Source organism: Hemiscyllium ocellatum, chromosome 21 (genome assembly GCF_020745735.1).
Source record: "Hemiscyllium ocellatum isolate sHemOce1 chromosome 21, sHemOce1.pat.X.cur, whole genome shotgun sequence".
NCBI lineage: Eukaryota > Metazoa > Chordata > Chondrichthyes > Orectolobiformes > Hemiscylliidae > Hemiscyllium > Hemiscyllium ocellatum.
In genome coordinates, this window is record NC_083421.1 from 35,982,155 (window position 1) to 36,006,525 (window position 24,371).

Consider the following 24,371-nt stretch of genomic DNA (forward strand, 5'->3'; position numbering starts at 1 on the left):
AACTCCAGACCATGCATCAGTTGTGATTTGCATTTTTCCTGGTGTGCAGACTGTTGTGCAGACACTTTCATCTGAGTCTAAATCTCAAATTAATAAAAAAAAACTGAAAGTGCTGGAGAAACTCAGCTGGTCTGGCAGAAGAGTTATACAAAATTTGAAATGTTAACTCTGTCTCTGTCTCAAATGGAGCCAGAACTGCTGAGTTTCTCTAGCTGTTTAAAATTCAGATCTCCAGTACCTGCATTATTTTTCTTTCATTTGAATCCAAATTTCTGGATTTTTTGAGACATTTTAACTAACTCCGTGGAATTTAATAATTAATCAATGATGTATGGTCTGTCCCAACTTGAAACTTCAATCCATTAGGTTATCTGAGAAATGTTCATATCTTTGTGGCTACTGCTAAAGCTTCTTTCAGTATTGCATTGTATTGTTCTGGTGAAGTAGACTGGCTTCCATCCACTTTCATCCTGAACTGAGCTGAGAAATGTGCTCAATCGTGTGGAAGATGCAGCTTCGGCTACCATTATGTGCAACCTGGGATTTCAATGTGCTCATCTGAAGAACGGAATTTCGCTTCCATCTTCCAAACTGCAATGGTCTGTTCAACATCCAAAGCCACTGTTGATCTTTTCACAAAGGATCCCTTTGGAGTTGTATAACTGTCACCAAATTTGGAAAGAATTTCTCGATCTGGTCAATACTGAACATCCTTGTTTGTGGAAATTTGCTTATTCCCTTTTATCTTCTCATGATCTACCATAAATTCAATGACATAGCCCAAGAAAGTAACTGTTGTCCTTGCAAATGGACACTTTTTATTCAGCTTGAGGTCTACATTTTGCAATGCTTTCAAACATTGTGAATGTCGTCCATGCTCATGCTCCTGCATTGTAGGGCCATTTCTAGGTGTGTCATCAGTTTGATAAATTGCTCCTTTCTTCCCTTCAAGTAGTTATGATGTGGTACATTGAAATATTTCCAGGGTTGATGATATACCAAAGGGCGGGTAATGGCAGCCAAGTACCTGAACAGCATGATGAAGTAGTTACCAACCTTGACTGGCAATCCAGGGTAATTATAAAAAAACTGTCGTTAGCGTCTAGTTTAGTAAAACAATGAAGTGTTTGAATCCCACCAGCTCCAAAGGTGTCTAATAACATCTCTGAACAGGTTGATTAGAAAATATATTCCCTGTTTCCTCCAGCCAGGAAAAAGGGGCACTTTGCAAACACCTGATCACAATCATCAAAGAGAGAGACTTGAACCTGTTCTCATTGGCAAGAAGAAGGCTAAGAGGGGATTTGAGAGAGACATACAAGATGATCAGAGGATTAGATAGGGTAGATGGTGAAAGTCTTTTTCCTAGGATGATGATGTCAGCATGTACAAGGGGGCATAACTACAAATTGAGGGGTGATAGGTTTAGGACAGATGTCAGAGGCAGGTTCTTTACGCAGAGAGTGGTAAGGATGTGGAATGCACTGCCTGCTAACGTAGTCAACTCAGCCACATTAGGAAGGTTTAAACAATCTTTAGATAAGCACATGGACGACTTTGGGATAGTGTAGGGGGACAATCTGAGAATAGTTCACAGGTCGGCGCAACATCGAGGGATGAAGGGCCAGTTCTGCGCTGTATTGTTCAATGTTCTAAGCTTGCTTAAATGAGTAAAGGTGAAGTTTAATTAAACAAAGACAGATAAACAGTAGCTGCAAAATAACAGAATCAGTATATTGTTACAGTGTAGAAGGAGGCCATTGGCCCTTTGTGTCTGCACTGGCTCTCTGAGCATTTTGATTTATTGTCAATCTCCTGCATTTTCCCTGTAACGCTGAATGCTTATTCTATTTAAATAATTTCTTGAATGCTTCACTTGAACCTGCCTCCATCACACTTCCAAGTAGCACTTTCATACCCCAACTACACACTGAGTGAAAAACATTTTTCTCACCTCATTTGTGCTTGTTTTGCAAAGCATTTTAAAGTTGTGCTTTGTGGGCCTCAACCTGTTTACAATTCAGATCAGTTTCTCCCTATCTATTCTGTCCATAACGCTCATGATTTTGAAAACTTTGATCAAACTTCCCCTTTGCTTTCTGCTCTTCAAGTAAAACAGTCGCAGCTTCTCCAATCTATCTTCATTTACATTGTTCCTAAATGGGATCCCCAGAATTGTACAGTGTTTCAGCTGAGGTCCAAATCTCAGTGTCACGTATAAAAGTGAACTAATGAAGCCTCGAATACTATATGCCTTATTAATAGCTCTGTCTACATGTCATACCATAACAACATTTGCATATATCCAGGTCTCTCACCTCTTGACAACAGAAGTGGTGAAACTCATTCAAATGAGGGCAGAAATTCATTAAAGGATAACTGAGCCTGAGGTTTGAACATGGAACCATCTCCATGACAATAAAACCTTTAAATTACAAGAGTACCTCAATAACACACAAAGAGAATTCATGAAACTCATCTGATGTAAATAGTAGAAAAATGAGTTCATACATTAAAATGAAAACAAGATAATTTTTGTCATACAATGAGAAGGACACCACTATTTCTGGTAATTGAAGGGAACTGCAAACCTACTGGTGGTCCAGGAGGCCCTTGCTCACCAGGCTTGCCACATGGACCCTGAAAAACAGTTCAATTTAAATAAAAGTATTAGTTCCAAGAGCTTCGATCCTATTCAAAGCAACATCCAAAGTTTCCTGTCATCTCTTTTCATGTATTTCATATTACGGGAAGAATGAGCAATGAGGAGAAGCTTATAGCATGCAAAGCTTATAGTATATTTTGTTAGCTATTATAAAGGCACTGCTCACTTCTATTCAATTTCTCTCCTATCAGGAGACACTGGGCCTTTGCACAATTCTCAATTTTGCAGGTCTAAATACCATCTTAATAGTTTGGCAGGTTGAACTACTGTCAAATACCAACTGCAATCTCCAATGTGCTACAGTGCAGCACAATAGTGCTCCAACACACTATTGTCTGTTTTAACTTTTAATAGATACCAGAAACTGACAGTCTTTAACACAAATTTCATTAGTTTAGTATAGTAATTCACACAAAATATTGCAATCAACAATAATTGTTTCGGTCTTACTTACTTTTAGACCTGGTTTTCCGGACTGTCCCAGTTGTCCCCGTTTACCTGGTTCTCCCTAAAATTAGTTATTGCACAGTTAATGGACAAACATATGGGAATAACATTCTTATACACAGTCATAAAATTACATGGAACAGGGTTAATTGTAAGCACCAAATGTAGCAGGCAAATTAGGTTTGTTACCAACATTTATTGACAAACAAGGTTTTGTCATTCAGTGTTGCTCAAGATAGTGTCCCACGAATTCTCCAACATAATTCAGTGCCAGTCTAACTTTATTTTCCCTACCCAGAAAAAGGACAGCAGATAAACTGCCAAGAAGAAAAAAAACATTTGTTCAATTATGTTGAATCAAGAATATTTATCCATTTTAGACAAGAACTTTATATCAACACATCATTGCATGTCATAAATTAAATTTCTCCTCAGAAACTTTTTGACTTGCAATTTCAAATGCATTTTACAAACAAGGACTGATACAGCCAAAAGTGCCTACAGATGTAAATCAAGTGGCTACTGAAAGAAAGAGACCTACTGAATGTCACACCTGCTGATGTGAAAGGAACTTTCAAAAGATGACCCTTGCCCAACAAGAAGCTACCCTCTTGCCGATTATATTCCCAAACTGCAGACACAGTTAGAGCAGCAGGAAATAGAGTTTCATCTTTCATGAATCTGGGCACTAACTGTGCTCAAAATTACCCCAGTTTTGCGAAGTGGAATTTATTTGCAGCTCTCACAATTAATAAAATCTTCCAGAAATCAACAGTTGGGTTTATGTCATGTTATTCATCAGTCACACAGATTGAGTAATGTGGGTCCAGTTTACTTAATAAAGCTCAAATGGATTTATTAACAATTTAGGCCACAAATTGTGGTCCAGATAACTATGTCTGTAACATCCTGGCAGTTTGCTCCTTGCTAGACTAAACATGGCAGCTGATCTCATTATTTGCATCTTAGTTTCTGACTCACTGGCATATGAATCTCTTAAAATGTCACAGCAGTTAAAATATTAGTACTCAGTTTAGAACATAACTGTATCAATATACAAGAAGGTAAAATAAGAGTGGCAACCATCTTCAGCTTTATTAATAAAGCTGAAAATAAGAAAAGGTTGTGCAAACTCGATTTGTGTTGGACATAAACTGCCATTGAAATTATTTGATTTTTTTTGTGTGTTAACTTGGCTAATTTTGTGTAACCAAGCAGGAACCTGAGTCCAGAAGCTTATATTAATTTAAAATAGTCTAACAAATGCAGCAAAGTTATTTTCCTGAAATACACTGATCAAAGAGACTTCATCTTTCAGTAAGAAAGTCATTAACTCAACCAAAGACAGAAGCTGTTTCCTAATGCTAGGCAAGACAGAGAGTAGACAGAAAACTTCCTCTATATACGCTTAATTTTTTTAAAATTATAAGCAGCAGTGCTATCAATATAATGAAAATAATCAAAATCAAGGATATTCTCTTCTCAGAACTCAGAGACATGAGACAGATTGATCTCCCCCCAGCACTTCGTAATATAACTCAGGAAAATTCTATTTTATTTGAAATGTAATTTAATTTCACATTATCAGATGTTGAAAACAATAATTCTAATTACAAGCACAGCTTAAACATTTCAATGAAACAGACTATACTTCAATTTTAACACAAAAATCTTTTATATTAATAGATTACACGTGTAGTGTTAAAAATAGGAAATTCAAATGTAAAAGAAAACAGCACAACTTCCGGATAAACAGAGGACAGCTGTCAAGGGACAGATTATGAAAAATAAAACTTAAGATTGAAAACTTCCGAGTATCACAGGAACAAGGCATTAATAATAAAGCTGTGTGATACAAATGACATAATTAACTGCCAGCATGTTACATATTGTTTATGAGCAGTCTGGAATTGTGGATTTATCCATCCGATACCTTCACTTTTAAGACACCTTTGGTTATTCAGCGGAAGGATAAATGGTAGATTGAAGCATGTTATAGCTGGGGTATACCATGGATGAGTGATAATGGAGCTCCGTTCTGGATTATGGTTCACAGTAGGAACAAGCAGAAAGTTAGCACGGAGAACAGACTAGAGACATAAAGGCAGAGGAATTATATAGGAATGAAGAAAGTAATGGTCAGCACTAATGATAACCGAAAGATTGTTAGGGGAGGCACAATTATTTTCAAGAAGTAAACTTTCAATAGCTTAGATTGTAGACCACTGTTAAGATATGGTGTGTGCAGCAAATGTCTACAAACAGGAAGAGCCTTTTGTACCTTGCCTCCCCTTGATCCTGACCTTCCTCGCAAACCCAAAGGGCCAGGGAATCCCTATGGTAACAAAGAACACTTTAATCACACCAAATTCTGCTCTCTGTCTTAGCAGACGAATGTATTAACATTCTGTATTGATCAGTGAAAACATGAATGTCAATTTAATTAAAACTATGCATCACAATCACGTTACATAAAGAAATCCAGTGTACTATACCAGAATTTGAAAACAACACCTTATTTATTCAAGAGCCAAAGGGTTACAGGAAGCAATGAGTAAACACATCTGCTTATTTAGAGAATACATTAAAATGAATTATTTAACTCTCATAGAATCTCAGTTATTTCAAAAACATTGGTTTACTGAAGGCAGTGAAAGCTGTTTAATTGTAAATAGTATGTAGATTTTTGCATACTTCCCAGACTCAATTGGGGGACATTAAAATTTGAGGTTGACTTCAGAATCTTGTAAAGTTAACAAGCATGGACATTTAAAAAGTATTCATTCATGGTTTGGGGTGTTCCAGGCATTTATTGGCCAACCCAATATAGTGATGAACCATGTGAGCTTCTGTAGTCCTTATAGTGTAGGTTCACCCATAGGGTGTTAGGAAAGGAGGTCCAGAATTTTGACCCAGCAACAGTGAGGGAACAACAATGCAGCTCAGTAAACATGAAATACATCAGTATGAAATCTGAATTGAAGTGGAAGTTGCAGGTGACAACTGCTATCCTTGATGTTCTGCATAATAGGTGTGGAGGTGCTGTAAAAGAATCCATAGTGAGTCACTATGGCATATCTTGTAGTGTTGAGAAAAGACCATTTCTTCTGTTAATATGCATATATCTTGTATAATGACTCTCTCTCAATGACCTTAACTCACTCATTTAATATTACGAGGGACTGTCCTGCATAAATACTTCTCAATTTTCAAAGATCAAAATTCAGAATATCTATTCCCAGACTTCTACCAAAATCTGGAATCCTGTTCTGATAAACTTGTACCCTGGCAGCATGTAAATGGCTACCATCCAAGAAGTAATTCATCATCTCAATTTATAATGACCCCCTTATGTTGAAACCCATTCCCAACATGAACCAAATATTTATCAAGCCCCCATTTTGTTTCTCATTTCAGCTTCAATTGTGGGCATTTAAAACTTCTTCTGAGTTTTAATTTTCCTCAAGGCTTCTTAATTTTCTCTGTGCAGCTGGTTCTGTATAATCATTTTCCTGATTGGAATAAACCCTGCAATGCACCATAATGGATAGAATATGTAATTTACAAGGCATTTAGCAATTTCATGCTGTAATAGCAATTTCAATATGATTTTCTGCTTTACAAATAATATCTCTTTAATGAAGCTTTGTGTGATATACAGTTGTTCCTCAGCTGGTTTGGATCGCAACCATGAAATATGTCACATGTGTACATATTACTTGTCTTGCTCCTGTTGTAAATTATATCAGGTATGTATCACGAAAACAATGAGAAGATCAGCTGTATATCAAACAGAGGATATTGTACCAGAGAATATTATTTAGGTTAAATTTATATATGTGCAAGATTGAAAACTCAAAATTAAATTGCCAAGTCAAATAACCTAATGAAATTGCACTGTGATGCATCAGAGCCATCAATAATCTGGACAGATATCATAGTGCAGTAATGAAAGAGTACAATATCTTTGGAGACATCACCCACTATATCGATTATTTAATGACGGTCTCCTCTTCTCTGTTTCAATGGATATTAAAAATTCTATTGCAGTATTTGAAGACAGCAAGATGTCCAGCCAGTTGAACATTCTTCTGCCATTGTTATTTTTGTACACAAACAGGTGAATTGGTATTCACCCAGTAGAGGTGGATTGGCATTTAAGGGGGTAATTTACCAACTTGGATCTCATTCATGTCACTTCTGATTCTAACTGCAGGCTTATCCAGGCAGGTAGGGCACTTGCCTACAGCAGGTGGGAAGCGATGCAAATGCACATGAATTGATGTAAATTTGGTTTTGATTACACCAAACATACTATGATTCAATTTTAACTGGAGTCTTGAAGAATGAGGCTGATGTACAGCACTGAAAAATCACTGCAAGAATTTCCAGGTTTGTCAGGTGAAAGGGAGTAGGATTGCTCTGTTTGTTAATCCCCACAAAATGAACAGTAGCCTCCTGTCCTATAGATTCCCCATCTACTCCTTCAAAGTTATGTGCAGAACACCTACTCCATCTTCGATCAATAATTGTTGGTCTGCATAACCATCTCAATCATTTTCAGTGGAATAACCATAGGATTTAAAAGAGACATAATAGAGTGGAAACATTTATCTCATGATTATTGTGTTTGACAATAGAGCAAGTCTTATTCGTGAGGCATTTTACAATGCCATTCGGAAACGATCTCAATACATCTCCTTCACTACTGATGTAGCAAAAATTGATATAAGTATACATAAAGCAAATACTGTGTAATGCATAATTGTTTTGGCTAAAGGATCTTTTACTAATTTGTATGTGACAACGAGTTTTGCTTCTCACTTACATACATGCCTACAGGTCCTTGCGGTCCTGAGAGCCCAGGTTTACCAGGGGGACCCTAGAAATATAAAACAGTAAATCATCATTCATATTATTAATCAATGTTACAAATTTCTAGTTTAAAAATGCACCATGTCTCTCCCACCTATTGTAATTTAATAAACCCAATTCATAACAAAGAAACAGATAGGGCTCCATCTCAATCCAAGAAGGACATGTGACATCTATAGTAGCAATATGCTTTGAGATTTGGCTAACTCAGAACGAGAGACTACTTTTACAGGCTTTCCCCAACTTACAAATCCCTGTACTTTAAAACTGAAGTCCGTCAAGCCTATTACTTTTAAAAATCGAGTTACATGCAACGATTTGTACTAATGAACAGGTGGATTACTTTGCGCAATGCTCAACACATTATTATTACTGTATTATTATATTTAAGATGTTTTAGTTAAAATATATGCTATATACTAAGACAAGCATTTGACTAATTGACACTAGATGTGAACAGTACATAACTGTTCCGACTTACATACAAATTCAACTTACAAACAGACTTAAAAATGGAACTCGTTCGTAACGCAGGGACTTCCTGTCCTCAGTGGTACTTTGATTAGTAAGCAAATGATTAAGTATGTTGCAATGTCCAATGTACAACATCAGCTAAAGTGAACCAGGGAACCAGATTGAAAGGACATTAAAATTGCAATGGTAGACTTTTTGGTAAGCGATATTTAATAATTCTAAGCCAGCAGCAGGGAGAGAAATCACAGGCTTCAGTACTGCTCCTAATGCAAGCCAACCCAAATATAGAGACCCTGCCACTGACACAAGCATAGAGGTCCTGCCTTAAAGCCCTAATACAAATACGGATAATCTGCTATTGGAATGCTGATTTCTTTCTCTACCGCTCATTCTCTTTGTCTTTCAACCAAGACCAAGCTTTAGCATACTTGCTGTTTTCAATTTTTAAAAAATGCTACCTAGTAACTCTTAATGTGGCTCAGAGTCAAATCAGACCATGCATATTCCTTTGTAGATATATTGAACCTGGGCCTACTGACTCAGAGATAGGGACTCTGTCACTGCATCAGAACCACCCTCAAGATCAAAAACCCTCAGGATGCATTATAGTATTTACCTAGTAACAACCAGCCAGAGAAGTGGCAAGAAGCAAGAGGAGAGAGGAAGACAAAGCTACAGCTCAATCTCACAATTAATTTGTTCAAAGATGCAACCTTGGGGATGAGACATGAAATGTGCTAATGATAATCCAAAAAAGCAAAATATTATCAAAAACAAAACACTTCTACAAACTAATAGCAATGTATAAAAGCCACTTTTTACAGGTTATGAATAGGTATATAGTTGTCCACAATGGATAAGCATGTATTAAAGCTTACTCAGAATTAAGATAGGGATTATTATTTTAAAATAGTGCCATTCCAGTTTGATGATCCTAACATATATAGTAGCCACATTTCCTTGATTCAACAGTAAAGAAAGGACACATACATGATCAAGTTTATGTGTTAACCCAGGAATGAATGTATGAAATCTCTCATCATCAATCTTTTTTATTCCTACTGCAGTGAACATAATAACATATAGTGCAAACCTTAATCCATTTGCATATTTTCCAGCACTATAACTGTGCTAATATATATAACTGCTAAACTTACCCTTTCTCCTGTTTGACCAGGAATTCCATCAGGTCCTGGGTGCCCGGGAGGCCCCTGTGAATGATATATTTTAAAAAAATATATATAAACACTTTGCATATTTGGTTTCAAAGAACATTTGCTGCACACGACATATAAGACTAATCCTGCTGAGCCCAATCTGCTGAATATCCAAGTTGCTCCAAATTGTCCTGTAAACAGGCAACATTTTCATTAGACTCATGTAACAGAGTTTGTTGTTCATCCTGCTCTCTTTCTGTCTCTTCATTTATCATGTTGAGCTAAGCAGACATATCTCATTGAGACTTCCTCATCTCAGAACTGGTATTCTTAAGCTTCAATCTACCCTGAGCTAATAGATCAGCCTTTCCTCTTGAACCTTCATTTGTCTCACCATAGTCGAAAGCCGAGATTGGATCTCCATTAATTCAGAAGGAATTGAAATGTTCTGTTCTTCTTCATTATTCAGTTCTGCAAGTGTTTCTTGAATAAAATCCTGTAGTTTCTACTGCGTCTCTGTTTCAGTTATTCTATGGATTGTGACAAATGTCAGGTCTTGACATGCTGATCTATTTGCAATTGCTGGTCCTGATGTAGAACTTTCAGCAACCTCCAGGCAGTTCGATTGTACTTGCATGCAGCATTACTGAACTGCACAGAATTAATGAATCATTGCACACTGAAAGTTTACATGTGTGAGTTTCATCATGGCTTCCTTTGTCTGTGGGTACCTGTATCTTAGAATTTGCATGTTGACACTTGTCCCCATATTAATCCTAACCAATAATGAATACTCATAAATTTTCAAGAGATAGATCATTTGAACTTTGGCTCGTAAAAAAACTAGGAACCACAGTTCAGTAATACAGTTCAAAAGGGTTCACTGAGATGATCCTTTGACTTGCAAGGACTGTCATTCTCTTCTCCAGTTTCCTTCAGATCTTTGCAGGATGCACAAGGTGAGAGGTCATTAGCAGAAAAGTCTCTTAATGATTTAAAGGCAACAACCAGTAGATACTATTTGGGGGGGAGAAATAATTAGCTGCCTTCAGGTTTCTTCTGTTTCTTTTACTACTTTGTGCCAATTTTTTTTGTTCTAGGTACCTCTGTATCTAAGATGGTACCATGTGTGGTGACATTATACACTTTTCACTGTGTTCCTAAACTACTGTACTTGAATACATGTGACAATAAAGGTCAAAATCTAAATCTAATACTTTGGACCATGTGATGATATTGATGTTTTTCACAAGATTGATTGTGTGAAGCATGTGTTCACTAAGCTTTGTTTTGTTGTGTACATGATTAGATTTAACTTACTTGATCACTTCACGTATGCACTTCTGGTGGGATCCCAGATGATTATTCTTGTAGTTTAAAGATACTCTTTGTGTACAGTGTGTTTGGATTGGAGCACAGCTCTTTGTAACTGCAATGGCTTTTGTTCTCAAGGCATTGCCTCTGCAAATGTCCTTTATTTCTACTCTCAACTAGTCTTCCAATGGTCTAAATATTTTGGGGATCTTTTAAGTCTTCAGCTTTGTTCCCAATTGCAAAGCAAATGCTAATGGCTTGATTTTCTGTGTTGAATACACAAATCTAGAAACTGCATAAAACTTTGAAGTTGTTTGAATATTTTAAATTCATTCAGGAGGTATGTTGCTCCCTGTTTTAAAATGGGGATTATGTAAATATATGCCAAACAGTGTGGTGCTGGAAAAACACAGCCAGTCAGGCAGCATCTGAGGAGCAGGAGAATCGACGTTTCGGGCATAAGACCTTGATATAAGAAACTTTGCCAGAAATGTCGATTCTCCAGCTCCTCGGTTGCTGCCTGACCGGCTGTGCTTTCCCAGTGCCTACCCTTTCAACTTTGATCTCCAGCATCTGCAGTCCTCATTTTCTCCTATTCTGAAAATATATTCTTGATTTTCCCTTGCTTGTTATTGATTGGGCACACATTCTGATCATTTGTATTTCTCATGAGCTTAAAACAGTAAAACAGTGTTATAAACCAGATATTACAGCAAACTAATGATTTCTGTGCAAACAGCAAAGTAAGTGGCAAGCAGAATGACAACATTGTAGACTCAAAGCACATGCAATCATAAAAGGCAAACTCTCTCAAAGGTAAGATACACATACAACATAGGCTACAATTGGCTGTCAAGCAAACAGGGATACTTGCATTTTGTTGCAGAAAGTGAAAACTAAGGGAGATAATGAGTTTGTTTGTGATTCTCTGATGGAATGACACAGGAAGTGGATATTACTTGTCTTAATTTCAATGCAGTGAAAGTGAACATGGTGAGTATTAGAATTAGTAAATTTACAATTTAGAAGGAGTAAGAGGTGCTTAGAGGAACACTATCCACTACCTTTGCTAAATACTATTTTGGATCTCATAGTCAGATTTCCTTTCATTGACGAATGCTGAATTCATTCTGCTGTCTTTCCTGAGACTCCTTAAACTATCAATTATAAACTATTTAAACTATACACTTGATCTAGAATTTCTGATTTGGCATTAGTTCAGAAAATGATGTTCTTACAATGCAGAAAACATGTACATGCACTCACGTGTTTCAGATTGTGTAATTTAAAAAATTTTTTAAAAATCATTTTGCTTAGAAGGAGAACTTACGTTGTATTGGTTACATCAAAGTCTTCTTTTAACATAATATGGGAGAATGCCTGGCTTTCTCAAATTCTAAAATATTTGAAATAAATGGAACTCGAGACTTTGAACATGATTACTTTAGCTGACTATCAGTTACAGAAACAAAGCAAGATTCTATTGTTTCCCCACATAAGAATTTAATGCCCATATTGTGTTCATAAATTAGTTCAGGACTTTATTAAACTGTCCCAACATAGGAAATAAAAACAGGAGTTGGCCATTCAGTCAATTGAGCCAACTGTGTCATTCAACTAAACCATAGCTGATCTGCTACTTCAATGTTATTTTGACATGTTAACCCTATATCCCTTGATATCTTTAATATCGGGAAAGCCATTGATATCAGTCTTGAATGCGCTCAATGTCTGAGTTTCCAACAATACATGTTGCGCTTAACACTACTAAAGAGCCTCCTCTATTGTGCTAACTCTAGTTCTCAAATGACTTTGCTTAATGTTGCCAAATGAAAGAAACCAAAAGCTAATATTTAATTTTTCTTAAAACCTGTCTTTATATCACACCTTTAATGTAGCAAAACTTACCAAAGACATTCCCAGAATCATTACTAGTCAAAGCCTGACAACAAGAGTTGTAAAGGTGGCCAAAGAGGTATAATTGAGGAAGTGATTTAAAAGGAAATCTAAAGGAAGTAATGGGTTTGGGAGGGAATTCCAGAGTTTGTAGCCTTGGCAAATAAAAAGCTACAGCCATAAATGATGCAGCCATGAAAATCAGAGATTTATATTCCTTACATTGTGATTTTCTCTCACACCCCGGTATCTGCACAATGAGAAATATTAAATGCCTATGGTGTCACATGTCACAAGACTAAATAACAAACTCAAAGCAAGTCTTTTGAGTGGTGAATTTCCTTACAGGTGGTCCTGGAGGTCCATCCGATCCTTGATCACCCCTTATTCCTCTGAAGCCCTGCCATCATGAACAAATATTCCAATGAGTTTCAACAGCGACTGTAGCATTCTTTGTGATTAAAAAAGTATTGCTGAAAAAGGACACATTTTGACAAAGTTTTTATCTTGCATTCATCAGGACAATTTGCAAGAATGCCAATAACAAGGGAAAACCAATATTTATATCATATGAGAGGGCAGTGCTAATTTCTTTTCTCAGAGACTTGATTATCTTTGGAAATGTGTGCCACAGACAGCTATGGGGGCAGAAACCTTGTAGGACCTTAAGGCTGGGATAGATGGATTCTTGACCAGTCTGGCCTCAAAGATTATGAAAACGGGCATTAAAACGGGTGTGAGGAGTGATGGATCAGCCACCATCCTATTGAATTGTGGAATAGGGGCAAAAAGCCTTTCCTTGCTCCTGTTCCTTTTGGTCTTCTGGTTGTCAATTGGACTCCTATTTGTCAAGGCATTGAAATGGAGACTGTAAGAACTACTGTTGAGTGACTTTTTGTTAGTATTTCTGCAAATTATCCTGAGGAATGTGATACATAAAGCTTTGATCATTAGTGACATTTTTCAACACTACAAAAGTTTCTTTATCACCAAAACAAATACATTGCATTTTTAAAGCCATACAATAACTTTGTTGCCTCACTATCACTTTGTATTAATAAGCCTTTAATGCCAACAACATTATATGCTAAACATAACTACAATATTACTAAATTTCAATAGTGTTATGATTATGAATCAGGCGAACACATTCACTGTTCAATCTCATGAGAGTTTGGTAGCTTTTTGGTTAAAGCAGTCAAAAGGAGAGATCCAGGGAACATATGAAGAAAATAAAGCCATAAGATTCCATGGTTTTGAACAAATGATAATTAACTGTGCTATAACAGCGTAAAGCTGCAGTATAATCTACAATACATCTACAACTTATTTTTTGGAAGCTAGAATTAACATGTGACAAACATGGGTTATGGACGATAGTTGAAAATATCTCATCAAATAAGAAATGTAATCAAGACTGACTCTAAAGATTTCTCAGCAATTTCTGCTAGACATTAATGACATAGTGGGTAATCAAGCCTCATTAAATTTCACAAGGAATCATAGTTCTTCCATTTTTGTTGATCCCACTCAAGAGCTGCACTGTTGTGGACTGCCCTAATAAAGGACTCCCATTTTGGTCAATCAACCTTCTTTCCTGGGTCTGTGCTCCCTTGGATTCCAATGCTACACTTCAGTACTCATTCACAAATATAATTCCAGCTATCCATCAATAGCTAGCCTCACCAAACCAGGCCTGCCTCAGTTTTTTTCTTCCCTGAGCTCCAAATTTTGCCTAGTTGCATAAAAACAAATACTGATGTGAGTTTTTCAACCCCACACACTCTCTCTCTATCAGCTACAGTGAAGCATTAAAGCCTTATATATTCCCTATTCTAAATGTTCTTATAGGAGTGATTTTCTTTCTCAGCATCTATAGGCTGCAATTAACTTGATGGATATAAAACCCTTTCAGTCAATATCTATAATTGATTCCTATGTTATAACATAGATTACTTCTGTTTTGCATGTTTCTTTTCACATTGAAGTTCAGCTCAAACTGATAGGTCTTAAAATGATTGGCCATTCATGAAAACAGTGTTGTTGGATAAATGGACACACTGTTGCACCAATTAACACAATGGGCAGCACGATGGCTCAGTGGTTAGCATTGTTGCCTCACAGCGTCAGGGACCCGAGTTTGATCCCTGCCTCGGGTGACTGTGTGGTGTTTGCACATTCTCCCGTGTCTGTGTGTGTTTGTTCTGGTTTCCTCCCACAGTCCGAAGATGTGTAGGCCAGGGTGAATTGGCCATTCTAAATTGCCCATAGTGTTAGGTGCATGAGTCAGGGGTAAATATAAGGTGGGGGATTGGGTCTGGGTGGGTTGCTGTTTGGAGGGTCAGTGTGGACTTGTTGGGCCAAAAGGTCTGTTTTCATACTGTAGGGTATCTAATCTAATCTAACACTCACCAAGTCTGAAGATTGAAAGGTACAGTAATTGTCAGACAGCTGATTCTGAAATCCCCTAATGACTGAGTGGTGTTGTACTCTGCCAGAACCCTCTGCCAGCAGCCCTCTTATTCCACTGACTGCCTGTGATACCAATTCCAAAGGGACCATACAGTAATTAGGAGTGAGAGAGAAGAGAATGAAATAGAAATCTATAGTCCTGGAAGTTCCAGGGTAAAAATGAATTAATACAGGATAGACCATACAGTAGTAATCCTCTTGCAAGGATGCCTTCCTTGAAGAAGCTCTCTTCCTCCCTCTCACACTCTCCTCATTCCTGATGAAGGGCTTATGCCCGAAATGTCGAATTTCCTATTCCGTGGATGCTGCCTGGCCTGCTGTGCTTTAACCAGCAACACATTCTCATACAGTAGTAATGTCAAACACAGAAACTTACACATGGCCCCCTCTGCCCAGTATCACCTGGAATTCCAGATGTACCCTGTGAGAGCAAACAAACATTAAGAGGGAATATTGTCCTACATTGTCTCATGTAATAAAGTACATGTGTATTTCCATTGCAGACTCTTCTTTTCAACAACTCCAGATGATAATTAAATTTTTGCCTTAACTCCATCTATTTAATTCACAACACATTTGACTGAATGCTGGATATACACTAAGTTTTACTGACTAGTTAACCTACAGCCAAAAGAAAAACTATGTGAATTGTGATGGACTTTGGCTGGCAACTGGTTTCAAACAGAGGTATTCATATTAATGTATGAGATACGAGCAGGAGAAGGCCATTCAGCCCCTCGAACCTGGTCTGCCATTCAATAAGATCACAACTGATCGGATTGTGGCTTCAACCTCACATTCCTGCTTACCCCTGATAAATATTGTCCCCCCCCCCACTGTTAGTCAAGAGTCATATGTATCTCTACCTTTAAAATGTTCAATGATTTCATCTACAATGCTCTCTACGGAAAATAATTCCAAATACACACAACCCTCTGAAAGAGAAAAAAACTCTTCATTTCCATCTTGAGACCCCCTCTTCTTAAAGTCTGCCCTCTCTCCCACAAGAGAAAAAATCAGTCCAGCATCCACATTGTCAAGTGCCCTCAAGATCTTGAATGTTTTGATAACATCACCTCCCACTCATACATGCCCAGCATGACCAACCTTTCCTCATTCCTGTCCCATTCCCTTGCATCCCAGGTATCAGCTGAGTGAATTTCAATGTCTGGACAAAACTGTTAACACTTGATACCTGAAGTAAAATGAAGGTGGGAGAATAACTCCGTTTCTCAGTAAAGATGCCAATGCTCAAAGATTTGAAATCTGTCTAACAAAACAACTAAGCCTTGTGTTTAAAAAAATGTAAGAATGTAATCAGAGACAGTTGGGATAAACATCTAAGCACTGAAATCTTAATTCAGCACCATAATATTAAAGTCTTACTTGCACATTTAAGATACTCATGTTGTCCCAGGGTGAGTTCTGTCATACACATAAGTTTCTAAGCAATGGACATTAATATTAGGCACTTAAAAAAGAATTAAAATGTCTGTGGACTGGAAAATCCCAATAAAATAAACAAAAGAATTCTGCCAGATGAGATCAGTAGCTGACAGAGTGTGCGCCACTATATGGAACTGATCTTACTCACTGGTATACATCTTGCAGAAAATCATTTACTTCACAATGCTTTCTCTGATTCAACACTTTATGTCTGTTATTGGATGCTGGGAAGCATCTGTAATTTTTTTCAGATTTGAAGCACAAAATTATCCAGGCACTTTTTGTCCTCTGGGCCCATACAGATATGGGATTGAATTTAACAGTCCCAAAACAAAGTCTATAATGGAAATCAAAGTATATTTTGTCCACAACACAAAACAAATGAACAACAAGTGAAAGTTAAATACAAAGAATGTAAAATGGTTGTAATCTGTATTAAAAGTACAGAATGGGAACCTGTGTACCAGGCTTTCCTTCAGGACCCGGTATTCCTTGCTGGCCTTTTAATCCCTGTAGAGACAAAAAGATATTTTAAATCAAACTGCATATGAAACAGGAGAATAAAATAGCTGAAACACACTAATGATTAATACTTGAACATAATTTAAGAAGCTAAGAACGGTATTCTTGAATCAAGTAAGTGTCTTACTGTTTGATGAAATTGGAATCAATGTGGCTAAACTAAAAAGAAAACTCAACGGTAAGATAATGTATGTTAATATATAGCAAGTGATTACTTTTGAAGTGGAATCACTATCATTTTCTAGTCAGTCTACGTGTTTGGACTTGCCACACTAAGATTGGCCAGAAAACGATTTACATGTATTAATGTTTAGCATGTAAAGATAGCTCTGTACTTGATGCTTGTGTTTTGAAATAGGAGACAACAGGGTTGAAGGTCAACTTGGAGAGGGAGCTCAGATTAGACATTAGTGGGGCAGAATTTTATGCTCCCAGAGATAATGAGATTGGAGGAGAAAAGGCAACTTAATTAGGTTCTGATGAAGAACAAGACCTTAAATGTTAACTCTGCTTTCTTCCACAGGTGCTGCCAGACCTATTGAGTTTCTCCAGAAATTTTTGGTTTAACTAGGTGGGGCACTGATTTACCAAAACCTTCCTACCTCCACCAGAATTATGTTCTATGTGAAAAGAGCCATGGTCAGCCCTCCTGTCCTTCTGCCAATTAAGACTCATAAGTTGCTTTGTAAAGACCACTCAAGGTCATCAGCCCTCGTGTGCATGGATTAACCCAGCTGCAAGTGCGCCTGCCCCAATATGGCATGTTAATCATGGTTAATACACCTAAGAGTTAATGTAAGCTGGAATTGGTGTTAAGATGAAGTAAGGTACATCTTCTTTTCAAAGACAAGAACCTCTTCCGGTCAGATTTATTTGTGACCTATCCTCCACCATGTACTGCTGAACAGTGCCTCAAACTGGCACAAGAAGAAGGGTTGGTGGAAGCACCCTGTCCCAGCCAGAAGCCACCAGTGGTTGGTATCCAGACATCACATTATAATATAGCAGGGGGAGTTCCTGATTAAAGGCAATCAGAGCCTCATCAAGACACTGGACATAAGGCAGGTCGTTCTTTAGATTAGATTCTCTACAGTATGGAAATAGACCCTTTGGCCCAACACGTCCACACCAACTCTCCAAAGAGTAACTCACCCAGACACATTCCCCTACATTTACCCCAGACTAATGCACCTTATACTATGGATAGTTTAGCATGGCTAATTCACCTACCCTGCACATCTTTGGACTATGGGAGGAAACTAGAGCGCCCAGAGGAAACCCACGCAGACATGGGCAGAATGTGCAAATTCCACACAGGCAGTCACCCGAGGTTGGAATCGAACCCAGGTCCCTGGTGCTGTGAGGCAGCAGTGCTAACCTCTGAGCCACTGTGCCACCTCGATTAATTGAGAGCCACCCTCGTTGCCTGTGTTTCTGGACCCCCTGAACCTTTCTCCCTGCAAGCCCCATCTCCAGAAACCAATATCCCATGCATATCACTTCCACATTGGTCCTCCAAAATTATGGGTGCCCTTGAGGCAGCATTCCCAAGTCTCCTCCATGGGACTGCTAAGCTTCTAACTGGCCAGCATCAAGAGAGACTTCCACCTCCAAGGTACTAAATCCAGTTGAAGGCCCACTGGGGTCAGCCTCCTCAATGCTTGATTGGCATTCAATTCAGCAGACCTTGCCAAGGAGACCTCCCTGCCTGCTCAGGGAGATTCTGGTCAGTCGACGTCACGTTTTGTCCAATACCCAATTCTAATTTCCATTGGTTTCATTGGAAATAGAAACCAGATAGGGTGAAGTACAGATGTCATGGTGAATTTTATTCTATTATTGAAAGATGGATTTTAACCACATCTTCTTCCATGAGTTTGGAAAGAAAAGCAAATGGAAACTTCTCAGACATGCTTTTGCAGTAGGTTGGAGATTTTCTGCAGCCCATGTGAACGCAAGACAAATATAAGATAGTTTCCTGGAGAGGGATTTATGCCTCCTAGCTTTAGAAGGATCATGAACTCAAAAGAGATCTGATTCCAGAATTTTTCCGCTACGGTCACTTTGGCAAACACTCATAACTTCCTGCACATCAATCTGAACATAGTAGAGTCTTTGAATTCACAATGATTGGGTCTCATTTGTTAATTTTATTGCAGGATACCATCCTAATTATTCAAAACTGCGCAGGGAGCCCGAAATAAATATATTTTATTTGTAAATAGCCCTTCCTGAAATTAGATTTACAATTGTGATAAACTGATTATATTAAGATCAGAGATTCTTACTGAGTGGTTGATTGTGATTAGAAAACTAAACTTTTGAACTACGATATATCAAATGATTACAGAGTAGTTCTAAAATCATTTTGTCATCACTGAATTTGAGATTTTACTGTATTCTATTAAAATGTATCTATTGTGTCAAATAACACATGGGGGCGATGTTATTAGAATCAGTTTATGGGCCAAAGGACTGATTCTCTGACCATTTTGAACTTATGCCATAGTATGATATTTTAGCTTGCTTTGTCACTGTCACCCACATTCTCCCACATATGTAAATTTCAACAAATAAATTCACAGTAAATTGACTTACCGCTGGTCCAGGTAATCCTACTAATCCTCGCTGACCTATACGCCCCTGTTTAAAAAAAAATCACTTGAAATAATTGCTCAAAAGAGACTGCAGTCTGATGAGTGTCAGAAAATCTGTTCATTTCAGCAAGGTATTCTCAACTGTTGCATCATTTTGGATAAGTATTTTTTGGGAAGTACCAGGAAACAGAAGTGCTCAATAAAGTACTGTTTACAAAGGGATAGCTTGAAGAGGATGCCATGTTGTTTGGTTGGCAGTAACTTGATGAGAAAAACACAATTTAAAGTTTTTGGACAAGTGCAAGCCTAGCTAACAGCAACATTGTGAATTTCATAGTGTAATGGAGATGTACGGCATGGAAACATAGCCTTCGGTCCAACTCGTCCATGCCTACCAGATACCCTAAATTAATCTAGTCTCATATGCCAGCACTTGGTCCATATCCTTATAACCCCTTCCTACTCATATACCCCTCCAGATGCCTTTTAAATGTTGTTATTATGCCGGACTCCACCACTTCTTCTGGCAGCTCATTCTATACACACATCACCCTCTGCGTGGAAATGTTGCCCCTTAGGTGCCTATTAAATCTTTCCCCTCTCACCCTAAACCTATGCCCTCTATAGACAACAGATAATAGGTGCAGGAGTAGGCCATTCTGCCCTTTGGGCCAGCACCACCATTCGTTATGATCATCCTCAATCAGTATCCTGTTCTGCACTCCCCCATCCCAGGAATCTGTTTACCCTATTCATGCCCCTCATGATTTTATAAACCTCTAAAGTTCAGCCTTAACTTCCGACATTCACAATTCATGGTAAAATCCTCTGATGACCCTTCATTAGAATGAGTTATTGATGTGAAACGTTAACTCTATCTCTCTCTCTCTCTATTAAGAAAATTTGTCTCATCACAAAATCAGCATTAGTGGAACAGACTTCAATTTCAAGGAAGGATAGAGCACATGGAAAAGTGGGATCACAGGATCTGATGGTGAAAGAGGCTGTCTAATGAACAGCCACATCGAAAGCTGCAAAAATGTTCCTTTATAATACACAGTATATGATGTGATACATATCATCTATAGAGTAGAGCTTTTTCCCGACATATAACTGCTTACCCATTCAAAGCATTTTTCCAATGAATACAAACCCTGTGCCCTCTGGATCCTTGAATTCCTTTGGGACCATCAGATCCTCTGTTGCCCTGAGATAGATAACAAAAAAGCAACAGCATTTGGAGAGATTGTAAATTCCTTCTGAGTCTTATGACTATTTTTAAGTATATTAGAGCAACCTAGGAAATAGAAGCAGAGTCGGCCATCTTTCTCTTTGAGCCGCTCTACCATTCAATAAGATCATGGCTGATCTACTTATCGCAGCCCAACTTTCCTATTTCCCCAGTCCTATAAACCTTGACTTCTTTGTCTGCTGAACATCTATCTGACCAACTCTTGATTGAACTTAAAGGCCCAGCCTCTACTATCTTCTCACTTTGACGATCTTCTGTAAGATAAAAAAATCTAAAAGGAAGGTCTCTTATACTGAAACAATATCCCCCATTTTTGGTCCCTCGCATAATAGGAAACCTCCTCCTGATGTCCACCCTATCCAGTCCCCTCAACATATTGAATATTTTATTAAGAGCACCTCTTATTCTTCCAAATGTCAATCAATATAGGTCTAACCAATTTAACCTTTCTTCACAGGATAAGCCTTCCATCCCAGGAGTCAGAGTCATACAGCATTGAAATGGACCTTTCGGTCCAACCAATCCATGCCGAACATAATCCCAAACTAAACTTTCCCATCAACCTGCTCCTGGTTCATATCCTTTCAAACTTTTTCTTATTCTTGTACTTTATTCAAGTCAAGTGGATATTTTCTGAATAGCTTCTAAACTACTTTTTTTTTGACAAACAAGGAGACCAAAACTGGACACAGTACTCCAGGTGTAGTCTCACCAATCACCGTACAGTTACAGTGAAACTTCCTTGCTATCATATTCCAGTCCCTGTCCTCATCATTTGCTGCACTTGCATAATAACCTTGGACCATCAAATCCATTTTCATGACTAATCCTGCAATCTCTCTCCTTTTAAATAGTACACTATTTTCCTATTCTTGCTATCAGAATGAGCAAATTCACATTTGTCCACCTTATACTTCATCTGCCAATCCCTTCTCTGATACTACCTTACAATTTTGCTTAATGCTATTTATATTCTTATAATTTTAATTTGTTTAATGGGGGAATAGTAATTATTCTCTTGTCTAATGAAGGGAGGGAAAAAAATCGAACCAAATGTGAGATATTGGATTTGACCCCACCTGATGGGAAGTTGGGACAAACCTGACTTTGAAGCCTGGTAATATTCAGGAGGTACGGATGGTTAACATAAAAGGCTGAATCTTTGATGGGAAATGTAGGGGTAAATCTGTGATTGTCAACTCCATAAATGGAGGATGACCTACCTCAACATGCATCTGAGTTGGTAAACTACAATCTGATAGCCCATTAAATTCTAGAACTGCCACTAATTACACTGAGATTCCCTAAGCATTGATGTTCACTGATGTGAACTCAAGCTCCCTAGCACAAAACATTACGGCAGATACGTGTGTTGAGTGCGCCCAGCATTTTCCTGATTCATTTCTAAGTTTTGGAAACGTGGGTGAATGTAGTGTGCATGTACAGGGTTTGCACTGTATATCAGACAAATTAAACCTAACAAGGATTGCTTGAAATGAATCCTTGACTTATCTTCTAATCATTGTAATTCACCTGCTCCACTAAACAAATCCTGCATAACCCTACAGTCAAACAATCACATATTTGCCAGACTAACACCATGTGTAAATTACAAAGTAATTCTGGTAATATCATAATGTCAGAATTGGTAAAGAAAAATGCAATAAGATGCATTTCTTAAATGAGTGACAATATATTCAATTACTTAGGTGGTGATGAGTTGGGTTTTTAACTAAGTATAGTACAGATCGACAGGGACAAGATTATTACCACAATTCACATACTTGACAATCTTTTGCATTCTTGCATATGGTTTCATGACTTGTTGGATTTTTCTAATCCATTTTGACCAATCTGCACAGTAATGTGACTTCCTACATTTTGTCCTGTTTGTCTTCCATAACTTCATTGAATAACATTCGCATGATTTTTCTGAGATTTCTTCAACTGTTCCAACAAAGTGCACCAGTGGGAAAATCTCCAAAGCAATTAATTTCAATAATAGTGTAGAGCAAACAATAGAGCTGAACTCAAACTGTCTTTAACACTACAAGGTCACTAAAATCACAGACTTACAGGTTTTCTCACTGATTTTGAAACTGACCTTGGGTCCTACAGTTCCTTGCTGTCCTTTAAGACCCATGACTCCATCTTCACCCTGAAATAATGGTAACAAATGGTGAATATTAAATAAATGTCAAACTACACATTTTTCTCAAAGAGAGGAAATAGCATGCAGTGCATCAAAATATTACAGACTCAATATTCTTTAACTAACAACACAACTGAATAAAAAATAAGAAACAATTGATCATAATTGCCATTCATATGAGCTAAAATTTATCTAACTGAACTGGGTAGGTTAAGCCTTCCCTCCTCACCACACACTTTGGGATTAAATTTCAAATTGAAGTTTGCTGGATTTCTACCGAAATTCAACCTCTCTTCTAAAATCAAAAGCTGTTTGCATGCATGGAAATTTGAATCAAAATGTATTGCAGAGAAACTTCCAATTTCATGACTTGACTTTGCAAAATGCAATGTGTCAAGGGAGAAATTACATTCATGCAATTGTCCTTCTTAGCTAAAGTGTTGATGAAGCAGAATTGGACCATTCTTGTTGTTCTGCTTAGAATATTGTGTAAAAATTCTGAATTACTGACATATTACTGGAACAGAGCATAGGTCTTCACCATCCACTTAATATTCAATATGTGTTTCTCAACCATTCAGTCCAAAAAAATTTTGTGCAAAACAAAATGCAACATTTGAGACAATTCTGCTCTTAATGACCAGACTGCATAACAATGATACCATATACTATTTTCAATATAGTGGGAAAACAAAACCTTTTAAATGAGTATTCAATAATGTTGGGTATGAAATATTGTTTTTCCACTCACAAGATAACTTTGAGTGAAGTATACTTGACCCATCTGTGTTTCTTTTCAGTCATTCACAGGATGTGGTTGTCAATAGCTGTGCTAGCATTTTTTTGCCCATTCCTTAATTGCTCCTTAGTCAGAAGGATTTGATAGAGTCATTTCAGAGAAAAGTCAACCACATTGCTGTGGGTCTGGAATCACACACAGGCCAGACTTGTTAAGAAAGATAGAGTTGCTTCCCTAAAGGATATTAGTAAATGAGATGGAATTTTACAATAATTGATATGTGGCCACCATTAGAATAGCTTTTTTAATTTCAGATTGTTAATGAATTCAAAGTACACCATTTGCTATGTTCCTACGGTATTA

The 24,371-nt window shown here is 37.6% G+C and overlaps 2 protein-coding genes across 2 annotated transcripts in view; both read right to left on the reverse strand.

Moving 5' to 3' along the window:
* LOC132825649 (collagen alpha-1(XI) chain-like) overlaps positions 1–10,042 on the reverse strand; it is an 80,765-nt gene extending 70,723 nt beyond the window's left edge. The window contains exons 1-5 of the mRNA XM_060841018.1: positions 10,013–10,042; positions 9,619–9,672; positions 7,941–7,994; positions 3,120–3,173; positions 2,596–2,640 (exon numbers count right to left, since the gene is read on the reverse strand). Coding sequence (XP_060697001.1) covers positions 2,596–2,640; positions 3,120–3,173; positions 7,941–7,994; positions 9,619–9,672; positions 10,013–10,042 — 237 coding nt within the window. The remainder of the gene's footprint in view (positions 1–2,595; positions 2,641–3,119; positions 3,174–7,940; positions 7,995–9,618; positions 9,673–10,012) is intronic.
* The window catches only part of LOC132825650 (collagen alpha-1(X) chain-like), a 105,704-nt gene continuing 90,977 nt past the window's right edge, over positions 9,645–24,371 (reverse strand). Inside the window, exons 20-26 of the mRNA XM_060841019.1 lie at positions 23,222–23,275; positions 21,019–21,072; positions 19,867–19,911; positions 17,211–17,256; positions 15,677–15,721; positions 13,175–13,228; positions 9,645–9,672 (exon numbers count right to left, since the gene is read on the reverse strand). Of these exons, the coding sequence (XP_060697002.1) occupies positions 15,699–15,721; positions 17,211–17,256; positions 19,867–19,911; positions 21,019–21,072; positions 23,222–23,275 (222 nt within the window). The 3' untranslated portion in view covers positions 9,645–9,672; positions 13,175–13,228; positions 15,677–15,698. The remainder of the gene's footprint in view (positions 9,673–13,174; positions 13,229–15,676; positions 15,722–17,210; positions 17,257–19,866; positions 19,912–21,018; positions 21,073–23,221; positions 23,276–24,371) is intronic.